At 34.3% G+C, this 24,072-nt stretch overlaps 1 protein-coding gene across 6 annotated transcripts in view; it reads left to right on the top strand.

The window, feature by feature from the left end:
• NCOR1 (nuclear receptor corepressor 1) overlaps positions 1–24,072 on the top strand; it is a 158,463-nt gene that overhangs the window by 31,355 nt on the left and 103,036 nt on the right. For all 6 annotated transcript variants that reach the window (XM_012651413.1, XM_012651412.1, XM_012651414.1 and 3 more), the window contains exons 4-8: positions 8,182–8,371; positions 13,547–13,729; positions 18,446–18,559; positions 23,138–23,194; positions 23,751–23,803. In XM_012651413.1, the coding sequence (XP_012506867.1) occupies positions 8,182–8,371; positions 13,547–13,729; positions 18,446–18,559; positions 23,138–23,194; positions 23,751–23,803 (597 nt within the window). The remainder of the gene's footprint in view (positions 1–8,181; positions 8,372–13,546; positions 13,730–18,445; positions 18,560–23,137; positions 23,195–23,750; positions 23,804–24,072) is intronic.

Raw genomic sequence — 24,072 nt, 5'->3', positions numbered from 1 at the left:
CCCGCCTCGGCCTCCCAGAGTGCTAGGATTACAGGCGTGAGCCACCGCGCCCGGCCACCATATTGTTTTGATTACTATAGCTTTGTAATATAATTTTAAATTAGGAAGTGTGATGCCACCAACTTTTTCTTTATCAGAATCATTTGGCTATTCAGGGTCTTTTACGCTTCTGTGTGAATTTTAGGATTGTTTTTTCTGTTGCTGGGAAGAATGCCATTGAAATTTTGATAAGGATTGTGTTAAATCTGTACTGTTCATTTCTTTGGGTAGTAGAAACATTTTAGCAATATTTTTCTGATCCATGAGCATGGGATATCTTATTTGTGTCTTCAGTTTTTTTCATCAGTGTTTTATAGTTTTCAGTATACACATCTTTCATCCCCTTGGTTAAATTTATTTAACCAAGTAAATTTATTTAACTATTTCATTTTTTATATGCTATTGTAAATGAGACCATTTCCTTGATTTCTTTTTCAGTTAGGTTGTTATTTGTGTATAAAAAGTACTAGTGATTGTATGTGTTGATTTTTGTATCCTGCACCTTTACTGAATTCATTTATTAGTTCTAGCAATTTTTTTTGTGTGTGTAATCTTTGGGTGTTTTTTTTTTCTTTTTTACATGTAGGGTCATGTCATCTGTAAATAGAGATAATTTTACTTCTTCCTTTCAGCTTTGGATGCCTTTTGTTGATTTTTGTGTGATGACATTTGCTAGTACTTCTAGTACTATGTTGAAAAGCAGTGGCGATAGTGGGCATCCTTGCCTTTATCAGGTATTAGTGGAAAAGCTTTCAGTTTTCCCCATTGATTATGATGTTAGCTGTGGAATTTTCATAAATGGCCTTTATTATGTTGAGGAACTTTCTTTCCACACCTAACTGCTGAGAGTTTTTATTGAGAAAGGATATTGAACTTTGTTGAATGTTTTTCCATTCAATTGAGATGATGATGTGGTTTTTGTTTTTACTTTTCTCTCTCTCTTTTTTTTGGCAATAGGAAATTTTATATTGTTCTTTCAACTCCTTGAACTTTTATTTTCTTTCACTTCTCCAGTAAAATTTTATACTAATATACTTTATTGTTAATAGTATTTTATTGATCACTCTCGTATTTCTGCCACAAATATGTTTAGAAATTGAAATTGACATTTATTTAAATTTCCTTAGACTATCAGGCTCTGAGTGTTTAAGACTTTTACTCTGGATTAAATTATCATGACAATGAGTAGTAGTAGACAATTGAGCAAAACAACAGAAATATATATAAATTTTGTTACATGATTATTAAAGACAAAACATTACATTTTATTTAAAATATATCTCTTACTAAGATAGGACTGACTTTTCCCCCCAATTCTTATAATTTTTGATTAATTTTACTAATTACTGGAATGAGACAGGCTTCTATGCAAATATCTATTTTTATTTTTATAGACATAAGCAAAGAATATTATTGACATAGTAGATAGAAATGAAGTGAATTTTGTAGCTGCAATTTTACTTAATTCTCTGCATGCCTTTCAAGTTCTAGGCCAATAATCACAGTGATCTAACATCTAAAATTACTTTTTATGATCTACCAGCTAAAAACTTAACTAATTTCTCCTTCAGTACAGTTGAAAGCAAAGAATGTGAAACTGTTTGGCTTGCAAAAGGGTTTGTTACCCAAACATTTGAGTCATTCTTTTTTTCAGTATTGACATCATTATTTCAAATTGTCCCTTTGCTGCATGGAGATTGTTTTGTTTGTTTGCTGTTTTTCCCTTTTTTGATTATCCAGGACAGAAGTTGGCAAACTAAGGCCATTTGGTGCTGACTGAATCCTGCCTGGTCTGTTTTTGTACAGCCTTCAAGTTAGGAATGGTTTTTAACATTTATTTTTTAAAATAAATTTTATCTGTATATTTGAGGTTTACGTGATATGTGGTACATATAGATAGTGAAATGGTTACTGTAGTTAAACAGATGAACATATCTATCATCTCGCATAGTTTTTTTTGGTTATAAGAGCAGCTAAAATTTACTTAACAAAAGTCCCTAATACAACATAATTTTATTAACTTTAATCCTCATATTGTACATTAGATCTCTAGACTTGCTCATCCTACACCTCTATTGTGTATCCTTTGACTTACATCTTCTCATTTCCTCCCCTTTTCCCCCCATAGTAACTACTGTTTCATTCTCTATTTCTGTGTATTTGAGCTCATTTATTTTTATTTTTTTAAATATTCCACACATGAAATAATGAAATTATTTTTCTTTCTGTATCTGGCTTATTTCAACATGATTCCATCCATGTTGTGGCAAGTGGCAGGATCTTTTTTAAAGCTGAATTATATTTCATTGTATGTTTCATTGTATCTATATACACACACACACAAGCACACCTGCACATACACCTCACATTTTCTTTATCCATATGTCTTTTAATCTAGGTTGTTTCCATATCTTAATTTTTAATTTGTTTTTTGGTAGAAGTAGGCACTTGCTGTGTTGCCCATATCGGTCTTGAACTCCTAGGCTCAAGCAATCCTCTTGCTTTGGCCTCCCAAAGTGTTTGGATTATAGGCATGAGCCACGGGGCCCGGCCTGTTTCCATATCTTGTCTGTCGTGAATAAGGCTGCAGTGAACGTGGGAGTGCAGATATCTTTATGAGGTTTTGATTTTATTTCCTTTGGGCATATACTCAGAGAAGAGGGATTCCTGGGTTATATGGTAGGTCTATTTTTAATTTCTTCAGAAGCTTCCATACTTTTTTCTGTAATGGCTACATTCCCACCCACAGTGTTCTAGATTCCCTTTTCTCCACAACCTTGCCAACATTTATCCCAAGTCTTTTGGAGAAGCCATCCTTAGGGCTATGAGGCGATATCTCACTATGGTTTTAATTTGTGTTTTCCTTATGATTAGTGATGTTGGGCACCTTTTCATATACCAGTTGGCAACTTTTGTGTCTTCTTTGTAGAAATGTCTGTTCAGGTCCTTTTCCCAATGTCTTTATTACTTCTCTTAATGTGATGTATCCCGTTGATTGTTGTGTATAAACCGGCCTTGCATGCCAGGGATAAATCCCACTTGGTTATGATTTAGAATGATGTGTTGTTGAGTTCAGTTTGCTATTATTTTATTGAGGATTTTTCATCAATGTTTATCAGAGAGGTGGATCTGTAGCTGTCTTTTCTTTTGCTGTCTTTGACTTAGATATCAAAGGAAAGCTGACTTCATAAAATGTATTTGGAAGTATTTCCTCTAGCTCTATATTTTGGAAAAGTTTGGTAAGAATTGGTAGTAATTCTTCATTGAATATTTGGTAGAATTCAGCTGTGAAGCCATCTGGTCCTAAACTTCTCTTTGATGGGAGGTTTTTGATTACTTCTTCAATTGCTTTGTTATTGGTCTACTCAGGCTTTTTATTTCTTCCTGACTCAATCTTGGTAGGTTGTATTTTTCTAGGAATTTATCCATTTCCTCTACGTTATCCTATTTGTTAGCTTACAATTTCATAATAGTTCCTTATGATCCTGTTTGTTTCTGAGGCATGTGTTGTGATTTCTTCACTTCCATTTTTTGGTGTTATTTACAGGAATTCTAAAGTATTTTGAAATATAAGTACTTTTATTAAAATTCTTTCTAGCTTTCTTGTTTCAGTAGTTTTATAAGGAGTCTGATTTCTTGTTTTAAGAATGTGTTTACTATTTAGGTTTTAGGATGATGAAGGATTTGAAATTATTTGACTGTATTTATAATTGTTATAGAATAAGTTTCTTGGTGAAGCTTTTGAAGAGAATTGAGGTCAACCTCCCCCCTGTAAAAATCTAGCAAATATACAAATATAGATTGCTTTTTAAAAAAAAGAAATGTAAAAATACACCCATTATAAGCAGGGAAGGCCATATATCCACTGCCATAAACATGGAAAAGTGGGATTCAAGGAAGGAATTAGAAGAATTTTGAATGTCTGGCCCTCTGTTTTTTATTTCTACTCTCGAAGCAGTATTGAGGAAAGAAAGAGGGTCAGTAAAATCCTAGGATTTCTCATGGGTATGGACAGGTTGGAGAAGATTTAAATGGGGGTGGTGGTGAATGGTTTGCCTAGGAATTCCCGTTATGCCCTCCTGGTTCTCAGGGGCTACAGGAAGGGCGGTCACAGTGAGCCGTTTTGTAAAGTGATGAGCCAAACCCTCGGGAGTGGTTTACATGTCTGGCTGATAGAGTGGGCCAGGATCCTTGACAAAGGCTGCTAGACACCAGCCAGTTTTTCTCTCCTTTGCCCTACTTCCGTGCTCCCTCAGGCTGCAGCAAAGTATATAGAAAGCCATACCCAGTCCTCCATTTGTGGCTCAGAGAAGACAAACACATGCCAGGCAAAGTGGAAATGACCAAGGAAACCCACTCATGCTATTCCACACCAAAGAGAAGGCCTGGATAGAGCTGCCACAGCGTACATGAGCAGGAGGGTAAGGACTGGCATGAACAGGACAAATATATTCCTGGAAAAGAAAATTAAAGCAACACGGTATCCCAAAAATAAAACCCCTATGTGTAAAGAAACATAAACTGAGAACATGCTCCATTAGTGCTGTGTACTATAAGTGAACTTACAATAATGAATTATTCAAAAAAAACAGACAGCCAAATGAGATAAAATGATAGACTGGACATTCAAGTGTTCCCAAGCCCACCATTATAAATTCAATATATAAAATGAGAAAGAACAAGAAATAAAGTAGATGTGGTTAAAAGTTAACTTTTGTTGTCAAAGAAAGTCTTGAGATAATCAGTGAATGCAGAAGAAAAGGACAAAGATGTAGGCAATTAGGAAGAAGTTGAAAATATGGAGGACAAATAAAGATCACCGAGCATATGATAAGAACATATGTTTCTGAGATGGAGAATCTGGTAAAGGAACAGAAATATTATTCATTACAAAAAAAATTTTCCCCCCCTTCAAGTTAAGAAAGAACTCTGTAGATTGATAGAACATTCCTTGTTGTAGGAAAAATTTATACAAAATGACCAAAACTAAGACAGATCCTGGTTGAGTTATTAAAAGTTCAAGGACAAATAAAAGAATTAGAAATTCAGGAAGCAAAATAAGTCCTCCTGAGAGTAGAAGAGAGTCTGGCTTTAAACTTCTACATAGCAGAACTGAGTATCAGAAGATAGTGAAGCAATAGCTACAAAGTTCTGAGAAAAAGAAATTGATATCCAAGAGGATTATACCAGGCAGTTTAAGAATAAAAGCAATAGGCAGACGTTCTTAGACAGGAAAGCACTGAGCAATTACAGCATCTAAAACTCCTTGAAGAATTTCTAGACGATAGAATCCGGCCAAAGAAAGAATGGAAGCCTTGGTAAAAGGATTGGTAGTTAGCTGTAAACCCACTGAAATACAAACCCATATGAGACAACTAGATAAATTATGGTTCCGTGACATAATGTAAATATTAAATCTTGACAAAGTAAAAATAATATAGCCTCCAAAAATCTAGAGGTTAAGTTGTGTTGGAGAACGTTTAAAGGTCTGTATGCATTTGAAAAGTGTTCACAGAATGAGTGATGTGATACTTCTAAACTGGAAATATTAGGTTTAAAAAACCTCAAAACTTTACCTTCTTAGTTCTTTCCATAATTGTTTTCTTTACTCTTAACCAAGAATTTTTTAGGAACTGATTTCTTATGACAAAGGAGCATTTATCTGGAATATAGCAATTCCTTTCATTTTAAGTTACATTTCTTGTTGTTTGTTTGTTTGTTTTGAGACAGGGTCTCAATTTGTTGCCCAGGGTATAGTGTAGCAGTGTCATCATAGCTCACTGCAGCCTCGAACTCCTGGCTAGCTGGGACTGCAGGCATGCACCACCAAGCCCGGCTAATTATTCTGTGTTTTCTTTTTTTTGTTTTTAGAGACGAGATCTTGCTATGTGGCTTAGGGTGGTCTTGAACTCCTGGCTTCAAGCAACCCTCTGGCCTTGGCATGCATGAGCCAGCAGTGCACTGGGCCTAAAATTGTATTTGTTTTAACAAAGATTTTCATGGTTGACTTAAAGGTTTGGAATTTTAAACAATGTTAAGTTATATATTTACTTATTTATGCATGAATAGTTTTTTCTTCTAAAAAGGATTGGCGGGGTGAAATAGAAAGTAGTTTGATTTCTTGATAGAAAGAGCCCTTCTCAATCGCGATTTTTTTTTTAATTGTCCTGTGTCCTAGTTTCTTCTCCAGGACTGAGTATGCTTCTTCTTCTGGCTTCGATAAATCTCACAGATAGAGTTATTGGAATGGAAATGTAATACTTGAAAATTATGCTTTTGTAGGTTGTATTCTAGCTGAGGGGGCAATTGAGAACTGAAACCCAGCCCTGGCACAACTTGCCAGGCCTTTGCAACAGAGGGTCACATTTTCTCGTAGAAAGGGGAAATTCACACAAAATCTTCCCTCAGGCTAGCAGTGGATTTGGTAGATGCTAATTTTTGATAGATTACCTCTGGCCTCAATGGAATATGGATCTTTTGATTACTGTAGCTTTTCAGTAAGGTTTGAAATTGTGGAGTGTGAGTTCTCTAATTTTGTTTTCCATGATTGTTTTGGCCATTTGGGGTCCTTTGAGATTCCATATGAATTTTACGATGTGTTTTTCTATTTTTGTAAAAAACAAACAAACAAACAAAAAAGGCCAATGGGATTTAAGTCTTCTTTTTTTTCTTCCAGCAGTGTTTTGTGGTTTTCAGAATTTTAAGTCTTGAGACTCCTTGGTCAAATTTATTCTTAATTATATTCTTTCAGGTACTGTTATAAATGGTATTTTTTTTAAATTTCATTTTCAGATTGTCCAATGATAGTGTATAGAATACAGCTGAATTTCGTGTGTTGATTTTGTATCCTGCAAGTTTGTTGTATTACTCTAACAGTTTGTAGGGTTTTGTACATATGAGATCATGTCATCTGTATAAAGAGATATTTTTACTTCTTCCTTTCCCATTTAGATAGATGCCTTTTAGTTCCTTTTTTTGGGGGGCCTCATGCTCTGAAAAGAATTTCCAATACCATATCAACTATAAGTGGTGAAAGCAGTCATCTTTGTCTTGTTGCTGAAGCTTCCTATTCCACCATTTTTTGTGACATCATGCTGAATTTTAATAAGATAATGGGATTCTATGTGTTGAACGAGATTTGAGAATTTTGAGCTATAGTCCTTAGGATTCATTTCATCATCTATCCTAAACGTGAAACATGTTTGTTTTCAGTGAAATAATTGTTTTGTGAGACATTAGTTTATAGTTTGGCCATAAAGTAAAATATCAGTTCTGTAAATACATTGGTAGAAAATGAAAAGTGAAATTAATGACTATTCATGAGCAGAACTCTGTAATGCAGCCTATAAAATAATAAAAGACAGATTCTGACCTTCAAGGGGAAACTAGACAATACACATTTTGGGGACCCAGGATGACGTGTTGGAAACAGTTTTGGATTTCTCCTCAAGACTTGTCTTTAAGCCTTTATGATACCTCTCAACTCATTTATATTTCCACATAGCAGTAGCTGGGAGGCTTGATTTTTCCCACTTATTTTTATTATTGGTTGGAAAATGGTGGCTCTTCTGGTCTTCATTATTCTGAATTCAACTATTATGGCATTTTAATATTTAAAAATATTATTTTATAGATATTTCTCAACTAAATTATTGACAAATCTTTTGTTACATCTTCTAGACTGGATGTTTTACCCCTGCCAACCCCTCCCCCCAACACCGCTGAAACTTTTTAAAAATTCTAATTACAAGTTTAATAGTACTATGGTGAGGTATATATTATTCTGGGGTGGGAGGAGAGGGGGCAGAAGTTCACTCTGAAAGTAATCAACCTTTTCATTTGTTTCAAAGTCTAACCAGGGATGTTAGCATGGAGTTGTATATAATTTAAAATTTTTTAAGTGTTATTTTCTCTTTTTTTTTAACAAGTGAACACTGTCAATGGGATCTTTATTTTAAAACTATTTTTTCATATTTATGTATATATAGAGAGACAGAGAGATAGGGTCTTGCTGTGTTGCCCAGGCTGGTCTGGAGCTCTGGGCCTCAAGTGATCCTACTCCCTCCGCCTCCCAAAGCGCTGGGTATATAGGTGTGAGCCACCATGCCCGGCCTAAGTGCTTATTTTCTTTGTGTGTATCAGGCCTCAAGAAAGGAGAACGGGATATGAACAGTTCCACCCAGGCCCATCCCCGGTGGATCATGATTCACTGGAATCCAAGCGCCCACGTCTGGAGCAGGTTTCCGATTCCCATTTTCAGCGCGTCAGTGCTGCAGTTTTACCTCTAGTGCACACGCTGCCAGAAGGGCTGAGGTCTGCAGATGCTAAGAAGGTAAACGTTTGTTCTCTCACCCGGTAGACTTGTAGGTTTGCAATATTTATTTAGTCGTATTCAGGCACAGCACCTCAGAGAAAGTTCACTTATGCCAGTCTCTAAAGGTTGGTGCTATGGGAAAGTAAGAAATTTGTTAAACAAAACTAAAAACCACAGACTGAGGGCTCCAGACTGTTAAAATCAGTACTTTTCACTTCGGTAAGTGAAAATAATCTGAGAGGACTGGTGTAAGGAAAAATTTCTGTTGAACATTCTCAAGCATTTTGGCTTGCTGGGCTATAAAATGTGGTCAGAGGTATGCAAGACTGCTAGTTTTGTGAAATTTAAATTAAATTTTAAATGAGCCCCTTAAATTCAGTAGCAATTTGTTAATTTTCTACATGGGAGAAAACACATCTTAGGTGAGGTTTAACTGTGCTTAAAATTTTTATACAGAAAAATGTTTGTTCCTAATTTACGTAAGTAATATACACAGAAAACTCGGAAAACAAAGAAAAAAGTTAACCTATAATTCTATAACTTGGAGATAAAGACCCCCTCCCCCAGTTTTATTGTGGTATAATAGAAGAATAAAAATTATATATATTTCTGTGGAAAGTCATAAAAAAAAGAAAAATTAAAAAAAATTATGTTTCTGGTGTACCGTGTGATATTTTGATATATGCATATGTTGTGAAATGATTAATGATTAAATCAAGGTAATTAACATATTTGTCACCTCACTGTTATTTTTTTGTTGTGAGAACATTTAAAATCTATTCTCTTAGCAATTTTTAAGTATATAATACACAAGTATTAACTGTAGTTACTATGCTGTACAGAGAGAACTACTTTTGATATTTAGCTATATTTTGTGACATTTCAAACAATATATATTGTGAATTTATGAGTTCTATTAAGATCAAACCATTATTCCCCTTGTGTTTATTGTCATTTACCTTCTGTTGTGAAATGTGCATGTGTCTGTTGTGCTTTTGTTGCCATATTTATCTTTTTCAACTGTTTTGCTTATCATTAAATCTGCAGATTACTAAGTACCTGGCAGTTAGTAGGTGCTGAATAAATACTTGTTTTAGAAAGAATAAACTAATTTTCAAAACTTTTAACAGCAAAGTGTTAACCTTTTTACTAACTTAAGTTAGTATTTTTCCTGGTTTTTTTAGTGTCAATTTTCCTTTAATTTTTTTTTTTTTTTTTTTTTTTTTTTTACCATGCTGAGGTTTAAAATGTTTTGTCGTCAAATCTGTTTCCCATAAAGTTTATTTACTTTTTTTGGCTACTTGCCCTTTCTACCCTGATATCAGATAAATAAGTGCTGACACATTTTCTTGGAGTTTTTATGCAATGAAAAGTGATTTAAAATATAGTAAATATGTCTGCAATTTATTTTCAAATATTTCAGTCAAGAAAAAAAGAGTGTGTGTATGCAAAGAAGACAAGTACATGTAGCAAAATATTAACTAGTGCTGAATCTAGATGAAGGATAGATGAGTGTTCATTATACTGTTTTTTGAACTTTTGTGTAAATTTGAAATTTTTCATAATAATAAGTTATGTGGGGAAAAGCTCTTTGTGATAAGCTAGAAAATTAGCTAAGCTTCTGGGAATTTTGCAACCCACCTAATCATGTTAAATAATTATACAGTAGTCTGAGGTTTACAACAAAAGTTTTGGTGCATTAAAAAAAAGTAATTTAAAAATACAGTGAATTAAAGGTCTTCTCCCACAGCTGAATAAATTTCCACATATGTAATTTATAGCTCTTGAATTTTTTTTCTATCAGAAAGGGGTCTTTAAAATTCATTTATTAAAATGGGACATGTGGAATCATAGTATGACCTAATTCCATTTCGTAGTTGAGAAACCAGGTGTTAAGAAAAATTAAGTGATCTAGGTAGTGCCTCCTGAGTTGGAATTGAAAACCCAGGGACCCCCCCCCCCAGTCCTGCTTTTTCCCCTAGGACTAGACCATGATTACTACTACTACTGCTACCTACTAAGTAAGGATTTAAAAAGAATTAACATTTGTTAGGTTTTTTTCTTTTTTTAACTATTGTTAAGTTTAGGGTGTATCATTTACTGAAGAATTAGATAAGCTTGAAGGAAAAAGTTACCTATAGTCTTACCACTTAGAAATCATTGTTAACATTTTGGTGTTTACTCTTCCCTATTTGTAGGCATTTTTTAATGTGCTCACTTTGTGCATTCTGTTTAACTTTATTTTTGCTTAAATATATCATAAGCTTCTTTTTGTGTCAGTAAATTTACAACTGTATTGTTAGAGATTACTTAGCATTCCATATATGAATATAAAGTCATTTATTTAATCAATTATCACACATTTAGGTTACCTGTTTATTCATAGTACTATGTTGTGACATATGTTCTTTAGGCTGAGTTTTTTGTATACATTCTTATTTACTTTCTTAAGGTAAATTCCTGTTAGTATAATTAACTATAGACTGGAGTTGACATATTTTTAAGGCTTTCAGTGGGTATTTCCAGATGGCCCTACAAAAGAATAGAACCAATTCTTACTCCTGACAGCAGTGTATAAAGGTACCCACTTCTATCCTTGCTGATACCACATATTTATTTTAAAAAAAGTTTGTTAATTTGATAGATGATTGTATTTAACTTGCGTTTATTTGTTAGTAACATTTAACATTTTTTTCATTTGTTTGTTGGTTATTCATCTTTCCCCTTTTGTAAATTGTTTTTTCATATCTTGCCCATTTTTCTGTTGGTTTATTTTTTATTTTCTGTTGAGTTTTTTTAGAGTCCATGTTTTGCAGATGGTTTTCCCATTTCATCCTTTGCCTTTTGAATTTGTTGTTACTGTTTTGATAAGCAGAAGATTGTGTTTTTTATTTTGATTCATCTTTTTTTTATGTACTGTCTTTTATGTCTTTTGCTTTTGGCCTTCCTGAGCTAAAGATAATGTGAATTCTTGTTTTTTGTTGTTGTTTGTTTGTTTTTGAGATTTGCTAATAAGCTCTTGCAAATGTTTGCTATTACTTGGCTTTTATTTTGATATAAGATACGAGGTAGGACTCTAATTCTTTTTCTTCAAAATAGCTATCTGGATGTTCCAACACAAGATTGTGAGCTCCGTGAAGGTGGGGATCGTATCTGTTTAATCACCACTGTGTACCTAGTTCCTATCACAGAAATAAGCACTCGAAGAATTTTTTTGTTAAATATTTAACTAGAAAGGGAGTCAGTGGAAAATATTGATTTATAATAATAGTTCTAAGAGGATGCATCACAATCACCTGGGGAGCTGAATCTACTGAATCAAAATATTATCTGTTTTGCTATTGTACATGTTTCTGTAACAAAATTAGTTTATGCACATATGGTAGGAGAATGATATTAACGTAACATGGAGGTTCTGGTGCTTCACTAAAGATTTGTCCCTATACATTATTGTTTGAATGTTCTCAGGAGGAAGCTGTGTCATAATTAAAGAAAGAGGCTTCACAGCATATGAAGACTTTAAGAAAATTTGAAAATTCTATATTTAGTCTTTATTTAGTGCAAGTAGTAGGTGGTTCAGTGAATTCAAGAACTGCTGTGCTTCTCACGTTGTTAGTGAAGATTTGAGTGTTGAAAAGATGCCGTGAAGACATTTTCCTCTGTATTTTTTGTTTTCCAAGGTTGATAAAGATGGTTATAGCCCAGATCTCATTTTTTATTTTGGTGATGAAACATACTGTTTTCTTTTGGAAGCCTGTGGACCTCAAAGATTTACATTTTAACAGACGAATCATAAACTATAGGGCTTAAGGCTGCCAACGATTGCCTATATGCCAAATGCAAATGATATTGGAGCTTTAACTGTATATTAAGTCTATTAGAATTGTTAAATTTTTATTTTTTGGTGCTTTCCTTGCAGAATTGTATAAGTTTTAGGATATAGCCATAACCTTATTTTCCCAGAAGTCCTCTTATATTCAGTACATACTATTATAGAATGTGAAGCTTTTCAGCAATATACGGGTTATATTTTAGCTGAAATTTCTGTACCAAGGTGTTTTGTAACAACTATCCAGGTATCTCCTATATGCATTCTTGGTACAGATTTTTCACAGTTACTTAATTGTTATTAAATATATTTTAGGGTTGTATAATCCTGTGAACTATCCTCATACTGGCCTTCTTATAGCCTAAAGAAAACTGTACCTTAATCTAAAATTCATGTGTTTTTTAATATTGCTTATATCTTTACCTCAGACTGCAATTTAACAAGGGAGTGTGTGTATGTTGGGTAGTAATAGATTTTAGGTGGAGGGATTTTCGTTCTGCTATAGTTCTCTGCTGATTTGGAGGTGGGATGGGATGTTTTTGGCTGAAGAGATGTTATATGTGCTGTAGTGTGGGCAGGCATAGTTGCGCTTTATGAAGGTAGGCACAGTGATCGTAGCATCAAAAGTTCCTAGGCCATTTCTATGACTTCTGTACCTCAGTCTTGGTCCTTGGAAAGCCCAAGAACTTTTTGATAGGAGCTCGTGGCCATGTCACAGCTGTTGAGTGGGCAACAAGTTCTACCTGGAATATTATTTCTCAGCCTACTTGTTCAAACCTTTTAAAGAGCCATTGCAAGGAAATGGCTGAGAAATTGGTATTTTCCTTTGCATTGATTGCACTGTTATTTCCCCCAAAACTCTCTGTAGTGTCAATATTGTTACACTAGAGGCTGATCAACACTTGGCCACCTTGCTCTGTGTGGCTTTCAGGGTCTTCAAAATATTAAATGGTATCTAAACTATAAAAGTGGTGTAAACATCCATGGAGTTTGTGTACATATACTTGCATGTGTGTGTGAATAAGAAAATTGCTACTTTGAGGACTGCCATTGGAGAACTAGTACACATAGCTGGGTGTGGTAACTCAAGCCTGTAATCCCAGCTACTAGACAGACTGAGGTAGGAGACTCACTTGAGCCCAGGAGTTGGAGTCTGCAGTGAGCTATGCCACTGTACTTCAGCCCGAGTAACAGAGTGAGACCCCATCTCTTGAGAGACAGAGAGAGAGAGAGAGAGAGTCAGTCAGTGACAGTACACGTGGCTCTGCTATGTCTTAAAATTGCCTTCTTCCTTTAAGTCAATCTTGACTCTACCATTGGCTATTAGTGAGGTAAATTGTTGTTCTTGGTTTTTGTCTCCAAAGGATCCAGCATTTGGAGGTAAACATGAAGCTCCCTCCTCTCCAATCTCTGGGCAACCATGTGGAGATGATCAAAATGCTTCACCTTCAAAACTTTCGAAGGAAGAGTTAATTCAGAGTATGGATCGTGTAGATCGAGAAATTGCAAAAGTAGAACAGCAGATCCTTAAATTGAAAAAGAAACAAGTAAGTGTATGTTTTTACTACATAATATAGTTTAAGAATGTATGTTTGTCTCCCTAAAGAAGATAATTTGGAATTTTCTGTATTTTGTAACTTTATGTAAAGGGAATCATGGCTTATGTATTCTATGACTTGCTGTTTTTTGCTTTTATTATAGTTTTTCCTTCATTTCATTCATTCATTTCCCTTGTTGCATTGTCTGATTATATAATTATAGGTAGCAAAATTTGTTTGTCCCTCTTATTTTGGGTGCTTAGATTTGTTTTTGTTTTTTTCTAGTTTTTTGCTACTCTATACAGTGGTGCTGGTTTTGGTTCACATGTATAGGTTTTCTGGGGCATATGCCCAGGAATGGCATTGCTTGGTTTGAGATTATGCACATCATCGAATGTACTAGAATGATACCAAATTTGCTAAAATAGTAGTACCATTTTATTGGCAGCATATATGAGTACCAGTTTGTGCGTGTCTTTGCCTGTACTTGATATTTTTTTTCCATTCGGATGTGAAATAGTTCTCACAGTGGCTTTAATTTGCATTTCCATGGTTAGGAATGAGGCTTAGCTTAATTTCATTTGTTTATGGGTTATTCGTGTTCCTTATGTTCATCCTTCTAGTCTTTTGTCTGTATTCTCTTATTTTGTTGTTTTCTTCTTCTTACGATTTCTTGAAGTTTCTTGTCAGTCAGGTGAATAATAGATATTGTCTAATTTGTAGTTTATTTCACTTTTTTTCAATAGCTCTTTTAAAGGAGGATTTTTAAAAAATTGAAGTATAATTAACATACCACAAAATTCACCCTTTCAAAATGTATAATTAAGTGCTTTTAATATATTCATAAAATTATACATCTATCACCACTAATTCCAGAACATTTTTATCACTTCAAAAAGAAACTGCTACTTACTAGCAGTTACTTCCCGCTTCCTGCTTGCCCTAGTCCCTGGCAACCATTAATCTATTCTCTGTCTCTGTGGGTTAGCCTGTTCTGAACATTTCAAATAAACAGAATCGCATGTGACCTTTTGTGTTTGGCTTCATTTATATAGCATGTTTTCAAGATTCATCCACGTCATATCAGCACTTCATTACTTATTATGGCTAAATTCCAATGCATGGGTATATTATGTTTTGTTTATCCATTCATTAGTTGATGGATATTTGGGTTGTGTCCACTTTTTGACTATTACGAATAATGCTGCTGTGAGATTCATGTACTAGTTTTTGTGTAGACATTCAATTTTCTTGGATATATACCTAGAAGTGGGTCATATGGTAAATCTACATTTAAATTTTTGAGAAACTGCCAAACTGTTTTCCAAAGTGGCTGTATCATTTTACATTCCCACCAGCAGCATGTGAGTGTTCACTTTCTCTGCCTCCTTGCCAACATTTGTTATTTTCCTTTTTTTTCAATAGCCGTCCTAGTAGATGTGAAGTGGTATCTGATTGTGGTTTTAATTTGTATTTCCTTAATGACTAGTGATGTTGAGCATCTTTTCATGTGCTTAATGGCCATCTTATTGGCCATTTCTTTTATAGAGAAATGACCATTCAGATCCTTTGTTCATTATTTAATTGGGTTATTTATCTTTTTATTGTTGAGAGCCTAATATATATTCTAGATATTAGGCCCTCATCAGTTTTATGACTTGTAAATACTGTCTCTCATTCTTTGGGTTGTCTTTTCATTTTCCTGATAGTATCCTTTGTTGTACAAAAGTTTTAATTTTGATGAAGTACAATTATTTTTCTTTTGTCACTTGTGTATTTGGTGTTATAGTTAAGAACTATTGCCTAAGCCAAGGTCACAAAGATTTACACCTATGTTTTCTTCTCTAAATTTTATAGTTTTATCTCTCGCATTTGGATCTTTGATCCTAATAGTGCTTTGGGTGAATAGGATTTCTTTCAGTTTTATATGAGACTACCTCATTAATGTAGTTTTACTATATTATCTTTTGAAGTTCTGCTTCTAGTTTTACTTCTCACATTATTCTTTAATCCACTGGAAACTATATATTATATAGTCAGGGTTCATTTAGGGTTACCTATGTATTTGTCATTTTATTTCTTCTTAAAACTCAGTTCTTCCATCTAGGAGAATACCCTACTGCTTGAAGAATATCCTTTAGAATTTTCTTTAGTGAAGTTCTGTTAGTTGGAAATTTCAGTATATTTTGGTTTTTATGACTTAGATGTTTTCTATTTAAGCCTGTTTATTAAAAGATATTTTCATTTCGTATGTGGTTATTTTCTCTCAGTATACTGTCTTCTGGCTTCCATTTTTAAGATATTAGCCCTTACTCTAATTTTTATTCCTTTGTGAATAATCTGAATTTTCTCTCTAGCTGCTTTCAATATCATCTTTTTCTTTGGGTTCTGTTATTTTTACTATGATACGTTTAGGTGTAGGGGTTTTTTTTTGTTAAATCTATCCAACTTGAACCCATCCTTCGTATATATTGGGTAGAGTTTTTCATTACTTCTGGAAAATTCTAAACCATTATCTTTTTTGCAATACCTTTCTTACAGTTGCTTTATCTCCTTCTGAAATTCCGGTTAGATACAAGATCTTGTCTCTCTTGTCTTCCATACCTCTTAATTGCTCCTCTTTCCCATTTTTTACTTGCTTGGGCTTCATTCTGGGCAATTTCTTCAGTCTGTCTTCCAGTTCACATTTTTTTTTTTTTCAATTATATGTAATCTGTCAAATCTGTCTCCAGTTTAGTAATTATGTTTTTATTTCTGGAATTTCTTATTTGGCTTCTCAAATCTGCTCAGTCTTTTTTTTTTTTTTTTAATACTCCCTTGCTTTTATTGAATGATATTAATAATATGCCTGATAATTCTTTTAAGTCTTCGTGGATCTGATTCTGCTGGGTCTCTCTCTTCTCTTTTTCTTTTGGCTTTAGTTTCTTTATTTGTAAAATGGTAATAATACTAGTGATAACACCAGGTAAATCACATGATTGTTTATGTGTTGAGGTGATGAATATGTTGCATAATATGCAGCACATAGTAAATGCACATGTAACCTATTATAATAATTAGAAATAATGAAATAAAGATATTGTATGACCACTATGAGATGTACTATAATAACTAGAAATAGTGAAATATAATATATGACCATTATGAGATGTACAGGAGCTACAAGTTTTATTGTGGGATATAAAGACAAGTAGAGAAAATAAATATACCATAGCTGGATAGAAACACAGTATTAATATATGTGCTTATCTTGCATTAAATCATGTTTCATACAAATTTCAATAAAAATTCCAATTAAATTTATTTTTTAAATATGACAAAATTGTTAAGTTAATAATAAAAGAACAAATAGGTGAAGAAAGTTTTTATTTTTTGTGTGTTTGTTTTTAGTCTTTCAGTTACAATGATTTTGTCCCAGGGCTATTTCAGTACCAAGAACAAAGTGATTTCCTGAAGATTGTTTATCCCTTAACAGGGATTCTAAAAGAAGGCTCCCTAAGCAGGAACGAAAGGCATCATTGAAGAACCCATTCCCATAAAAATGATCTCAGAATTCCGAATATTTTTTTTTTTTCTTTTTTTTTTTTTTTTTGCTTACACAGATAATAGCCTGCAGGAGTACTTGCAGTTCCAAAGTAGAAGTGTTCTACAAGTTTCTCTCTTGGCAGATTTTTATCCTTTCGTTTGGGCATGGTCTGACATAGGACTAGGAGCTTTGACTATCAGTCTTACTTAGTAGTATGGATAATTGTTTCCTCTAGGCCTTATACTAGACTTAACTTTAATCTTTACCTGATGTCTTTTTTATCATCTTAGGCAGTGAGACTTGCACTATATTTATTCATGTGGATATTTATTAAGCACTTAATAGGTATCAGGCACTGGTTTAGGTGCTGGGGAAAAAACAATGGACAAAGCATGCAAGTCCCTGCTTACTTCACTAATACTGCTAGGTAATATTTACTAAACATTTATAGTTGTAATGTACTTTATATATCTTAATTCATTTAGTCCTTTTAAAAAGCTATATGATAGATAGTATTGTTATTCCTACTTCACGTATGTGTGGTTTGCATACTTGTTAAAATTGAGGTGTAAGGACCTTTCTGGGTCCTTGGATCACACTATTTTTAAAGAGTGACCCTAAGGCTCAAACCTCGGCAGACTAATACAGATAGCTTTTTGCTTTATATAATAATTGCACATTTCAGCAGTGCATATTTTTGTAATTGTACCCAATGCCTCTTGACTGGAGCACTATAAAATAGAAAGGTTGAGAGTGGCATGGTGCTGTGCTAAATTAAGGATTAACCTTGAACTGCTTTCTACTGTATTCTCCCTACCAGACATTAATATATACTGTATTTCTATAATATATGAAAATGTTTTTCTGGTGCCATCAAAGGTCATTGTGGTGGACGTATATAGGGTACCTTCGATAAATTTAATTTCTCATTATTTTGCTTTAAATTTATCAGAATTAAAATCTTAATGGATATTTCCCCTTAGTTTTTAAAAAAATACTTCTGGTGATCTGTATTGTTTAGTTATTAGTCAAAATCTGGTTGTTTTTTTTTGAGCCCTTGGGTCTATGAGACCCTCGTAGGTGGTTATCTTACGGAATCAGCAAGCAATGCTCAGTAGCATGTGTTATCGCTCGCAGTTAATTACTGGTGGGGGTGATGTGCAGCAGATGCTTGACTCTTCCTTTTTTGGGTCTCTTAGCAACAGCTTGAAGAAGAGGCAGCTAAACCTCCTGAGCCTGAGAAGCCTGTGTCCCCTCCTCCTGTGGAGCAGAAACACCGCAGTATTGTCCAAATTATTTACGATGAGAATCGGGTAAGCTCATGCCATCCAGGGCAGCACTGGTCTTTAAACCCACTTGACTCTGCCTTTTCTAGTTCAGGATGTGTTCTGTCGTAATTTTAATTGTAGTAAAACCTGATTTCTGATATAATTTTTAATGTTCATAAACTTTGGCTGACTGAAGCTTGGTGTTTTTTCCTTATAGATTGAAAGAAAGTTGACAGTGTGTCTTAAATTATGTAATACTTCATTTTATGTTATATGTTATATAAATATTATTTAATCAGTAGAATTTTATCAGCTGAGTCTCTGCTGTTATTTATATAAATACTGGCAAGCAAGTTTGGTAGCATATAATACAAAACAGCCATTCTACAATTTTTCACTTTATCAGGGACATTTAATGCTGAACATTGATAGCATTTCAGTAGAGATAGGTCATTGGATATGGAAATGAACATTATTATTAGCTTCAGAATTGATAGCTTGGCTGTGGTTTGAACTTTAGCTAAAAAGTTCAAAGTAGACTTTGACCTTTAGGTAGACTTTGCTTTTTCAGGTTTATTAAAACAATTTCTTCTTTCATGCTTTTAATTTTGGGCTGAATGACGTGGCTCATGTCTGTAATCCCAGTGCTTTGGGAGGCTGAGTCAGGAGGATTGCTTGAGGTCAGGAGTTCAAGACCAGTCTGGGCAAGATAGCAAGACCTAGTCTCTGTGAAAAATTGAAAGATTAGCCAGGCATGGAGGTGTGTGCCTGTAGTCTCAGCTATTTGAGAGGTAAACTAGGAGGATTACTTGAGTCTAGGAGTTTGAGGCTTCAGTGAGCTCTGGTGATGCCACTGCACTCCATCCTGGGCAATAGAGCTAGACCCTGTCTCTATAAAAAGAAAATGTTCAAAGATTTAGGAAAACTAGGCTTCAATTTTATGAATCATTTTTGTAATATCAAAGTCAGTTTTTGGCCAGAACCCAGCCCAGGAACTAGCAGTTAAAGGGAAACTGATTTCACCTCAATATAAAGAAAATGTTTTAACAGTGCTTCCAGAAGTCCTCAATTGGTGATCACCAGATAGAAGCTGGGATTGTTGTTTCAATTTATTCTGTAGTGAGTGATTTCATCAGTCAATCTATCTTACATAGACAGCCTGTAATTTTATAATAGCCCAGATCCTAAAGGAAATTGGCCTTAAGAAAAGAAACCGTGAATTCATAATTACATAAACATTTATAGGAATGATTTTGGAGTCATACACATATATGTGTATACATAGATAACTGAGAGTCATCAGAAATATAATTATTTATGGCTGGGCACAGTGGCTCACACCTGTAATCCCAGGAGTTTGAGATCAGCCTGGAGAACATGGTGAGACCCTGTCTCTAAAAAAAAAATTTCTTTTAAAAATTAGCCACTTGTGGTGCCGCATGCCTGTAGTCCTAGCTACTTGGAAGGCCAAGGCAGGAGGATCTCTTGAACCTGGGAGTTTGAGGCTATAGTGACCTATGATCATGCCACCGCATTCCAGCCTAGGCAGCAGAGCAAGACCCTGTCAGAGAAAAAAAACAAAAAAAACCCAAAAATCCCTCCAAAAATCCGAAAAACAACAAAAAAAGAAATATTTATGACAATGGTAAGTGTAATGGACAGGGGGAAAATATAGGCAATTAATATTATTTTCTTGCCTAGGTTCAGAGTTAGTCTAATTCATTGAACAGCCACAACAATCTGCATGAAGATAAATCCAGTGAAGGTAGAAGACAGTAAGGGAAGTGAGTGACAAATGTCCCCCATATCATGCCTAAACAGGATATGTGGCCCAGGGCAGATAGTTGCTCCCTTGTTTAAGAGAAGCCAGAAATACGGGTTTTTATGTGAAATCCCCTGATTGGTAAACAGTCCTCTGTAGAGCTACAAAACACTTTTGTGGGCCAATGGGCAACATGGCCAGTATTGACCTCACGGATAAAATAAATAGGGATTAGAACTAATAGCAATGGAAGTTTGGTAGGTTTTTTTTTTTAAGTTTTATAAAATGTTGCCTTTTTTAAAAAGTATGAGTTAATTTTCAAATAAATTTGATTCAGTGCTATTCATTAATTGTGTTTCTTAATGAGCCTCATCTTTAGGCCTAATAAACAATTCCAGTATTAGTGAATTCTGTGGTTGCCTCACTGGGACTTGAGGGCTGAAAACTGTTGAACAAGATTTGATAGAGAATTTAATTTGTGCTTAATTTTTGTATGTAGGTGTTTCATTACTTAGTATAGTGAGTGTTTCTTGATGCTCATCAGCAAAACTTGAAACCTCCTTTTACACTTTTTCTGTTTTAGCATTTACATATGTGATTTCTTGTTGAAAAGAACAACCGATTCTGAAGTCTTAGTACTAGACTTACCTTCTTACGTTGAAGATTGTTTTTAACATGCAGTACCTATAGAAGTCATCTCTTCTTTTGTGTATATGTTTTACATACCCTGCTACTAGTCATTTGTTGCGGTTTCCAAAATTGTAGCAGGGACTTCTGGAGGGGAAGGGTTGTGAGCCCAGCAGGCCCAGAATGCAGGCTTTCACACTGCTCACTCTGGGCTGCTTCTGCCTTTCCATGCTGCCTTTTGTAACTCCTGCCTACCTCTTTAGCTTTTTAAAATGAATTATCTTAACTGTTTGAACACCATAGGCAAGGAGAGATGGGGTAATGACAAAAGTACATCTCCCTCTTACTCATTCTGCACTGGTTGGAATTAAGCCAAGTGTGGCTTAAGAGATAGGGACCATTATCATGCATAAGGTGTTTTTTTTAAATTTATTACTAGAAAGTTAATGGGAAGAAAAAAATTGCTCCAGTGTTAATTTTAAAGTTGGTTTCCGGAGAGAAAAGTTGCCTTGCATTATATCTAAACCATCATATCTAAAGTTCAGACTAAGTTTAGTCTCTTAACTGACTATTCTCTTGGGCTGTTTTTAACAGCTCCATTTGTTATTACGCTGATCAGTTGTAGGTTCCAGAAATATTCATAAATGCTCCAATTTCAGAATAATATTACATATAGAAAAGTGGTTGTTAGCATATAGCAGAGAAGTTTTTAGGAGCATCTTCTTTATATTTTGAGTGGATGATTTGCAAGAAAAGGCGACAGCAGAACAAAGGAAGAAAGTATACTGATAGCAGACAGTATACTCAGTGCCAGCAACCTCGAGTCACCTAGGCTGGCATCCAAGGCGTGCAGTAATTCTTTTCTGCAACTCCACTGAGTTAATCGATGAAAAGCATCAGTCCTACCTCTTGAATATATATTGGTCTAGTCAGTTGCTTCTTTCCTTTTCTTTTTTTTTTGGGAGGGGTCCTTTTTACCAAAGATATTTACTATCTGATCAATTCCTTCTTTTCCTCCTACTTTACCATTAGCTTAATTTGAGCCTTCATCTCTCATGCAGTTGTTGAATCCCCTTCCTTCAATCTTTCTCTTTCTAACCTATCCTTAATATTTGCTTCCTATCACATGGTTCTCCAAATAAAACCTTTTGATGATTTCCCACTTTGTACCAAATAGCTCAAACCTTTTATTGGTGTTTACATGCCTGTCTGGCCCTTGCCTGAGACTCTTTTCTTAGTGCTGTTCTACCAGAACTGGTTTTGAATGTTCCCTGGAAGTTGTTAGCGCCTCTACCCAGTGATGCTGCCCCTGCCTTCAGACAGGCCCCGAGTTTTGTCTGTCTTGTCTGTCAAGTACACTTACACTTCAAGACCAGCTCAAGTGTCATTTTCTCTAGGAAGCCTTTCAAGACCTCTCATCTTCCTGTGCTAGGAAGGATTATCTTGTTCGTTGTTTTCTTAGTGCAAGTACCTGGCACGTAGAACATACTCAGCACCGGTTTGAAGAATTATTTACTTCTGTCTGTAGATTTAGAATGAAAATCAGAATATGGAAGTATGAGGGATTTAAGTTAAATTTTTCTCTGCCAAAGTATTGGGAGGTTACTCTGTTCTTAGCAAGGAAGATTTCTGTTAGACAACACCTTAGTCTAGATTATTTTACTTTTGAAAACAGCCTATTAAAAATACATATAATTCAACATTTATTCACTACTGGGCACGTTGAGTAATTCAGACTAGCTGTTTCCTTTATTGTTCAGCTATTACTAAGAGTATCTTGTAATTAGAAAATAAGGTCATTTCAAGCTTTTCTTCAAAGAGATCAATGTGGTTTACCATAGTAAAAATTAGCTACTTTATGGTATTTTATTATTTTTTAAATTTTCATTGAAGACAATATAAGTTAAAGTATTCAGAATGTTTGTTGGATTTGTTTACAGTGAATCTTTACTTCTTTCTCCAGATTCTTAATATCTATTTGCTTTTAAGAACATACCAATTCTTTAGGTATTGCTTTCAATAAAAGTGTTAAGTATTGACTGCATTTGGTGAAGAAAGCTATGAAAATACAATTGGAGAATATTTTAGCCTATCATATAAAAGAAGAATATTTGGAAATAAGAATAAGTTCATCTGCAGGCTAGCCTTAGATAAATATGTTTAAGTAGGTAGTGAGTTTGCACTTAAGTAATATAATTTTTAATTATGTGATACAACAATGTCTTTATTTCTAGAAAAAAGCAGAAGAAGCTCATAAAATTTTTGAAGGTCTTGGCCCAAAAGTTGAACTGGTAAGTAAAAAATTGCTTTTTTCATTTCTAGTGCTTTTTTGGTAGTAGCTTTTCTTGGGATAAGACAGAATATGGTCTATTTGTTTTGGGATTAGAGGTATGTAGCTGGGCAGAAAGTTTGTGATTAAGTTTAAAATAATGGTGAATGAACTTTTTACCTTTGCAAAAGCATCTTCGTAAGCATGTTTTTTTGACTGAGCAGCCATTTAATTACTCCAGGTAGAAAGAGGAAGAATTAAGAACAGAAATAGAAAGCACTTTGAATTATATTGTTAGGATGGTGAAAGTGCTTAATCTTCTTTCACCTTTGAAATTAAAAATCTATGCATAAATTTATTTATTATGGGAAACAATGAATTTATAAACTTTATTACAGGAGTGGCATTATTAAGAGATGGAGTAACAGTTATTTAGAGAACCCCAAAGTCTGGGGGGTTTAGTAGGGCATGTTACAGTGTAGACACATTAGTACTTTACCTATGCTTACATTAAAATATTATTTGTCTCTTCATAAACACATATACACCATTTTATACATATTTTATTTATTTTATAGCCACTCTATAACCAGCCATCAGATACCAAGGTGTACCATGAGAACATCAAGACGTAAGTATTTATCATCTTTGGAATTCATCAGTTAAAAACCATATATTCTATAAAGAGATCATTTTTTATGTTATCTGCTGACATTATTATAATATAGTGTAGGTGTGTTTTAGATTTCTGTAATTTGCTGTTGTTTTACTATATGTTATCTTCCTCTGGCTTCTTGGGGGTTGGGGTAACAGCTTTGAGTTTCCGAGGCCAAAAAATGAAATAAATTGTTGCATAAAACTAGCTGGTTTTATAATCTGCTAGTAAAAAAGGTGGATACT

Source organism: Propithecus coquereli, unplaced genomic scaffold (genome assembly GCF_000956105.1).
Source record: "Propithecus coquereli isolate 6110/MARCELLA unplaced genomic scaffold, Pcoq_1.0 Scaffold355, whole genome shotgun sequence".
Classification (NCBI taxonomy): Eukaryota; Metazoa; Chordata; class Mammalia; order Primates; family Indriidae; genus Propithecus; species Propithecus coquereli.
The sequence above is the reverse complement of the archived record's forward strand: the minus strand, read 5'-3'. Positions and strand labels throughout refer to the sequence as shown.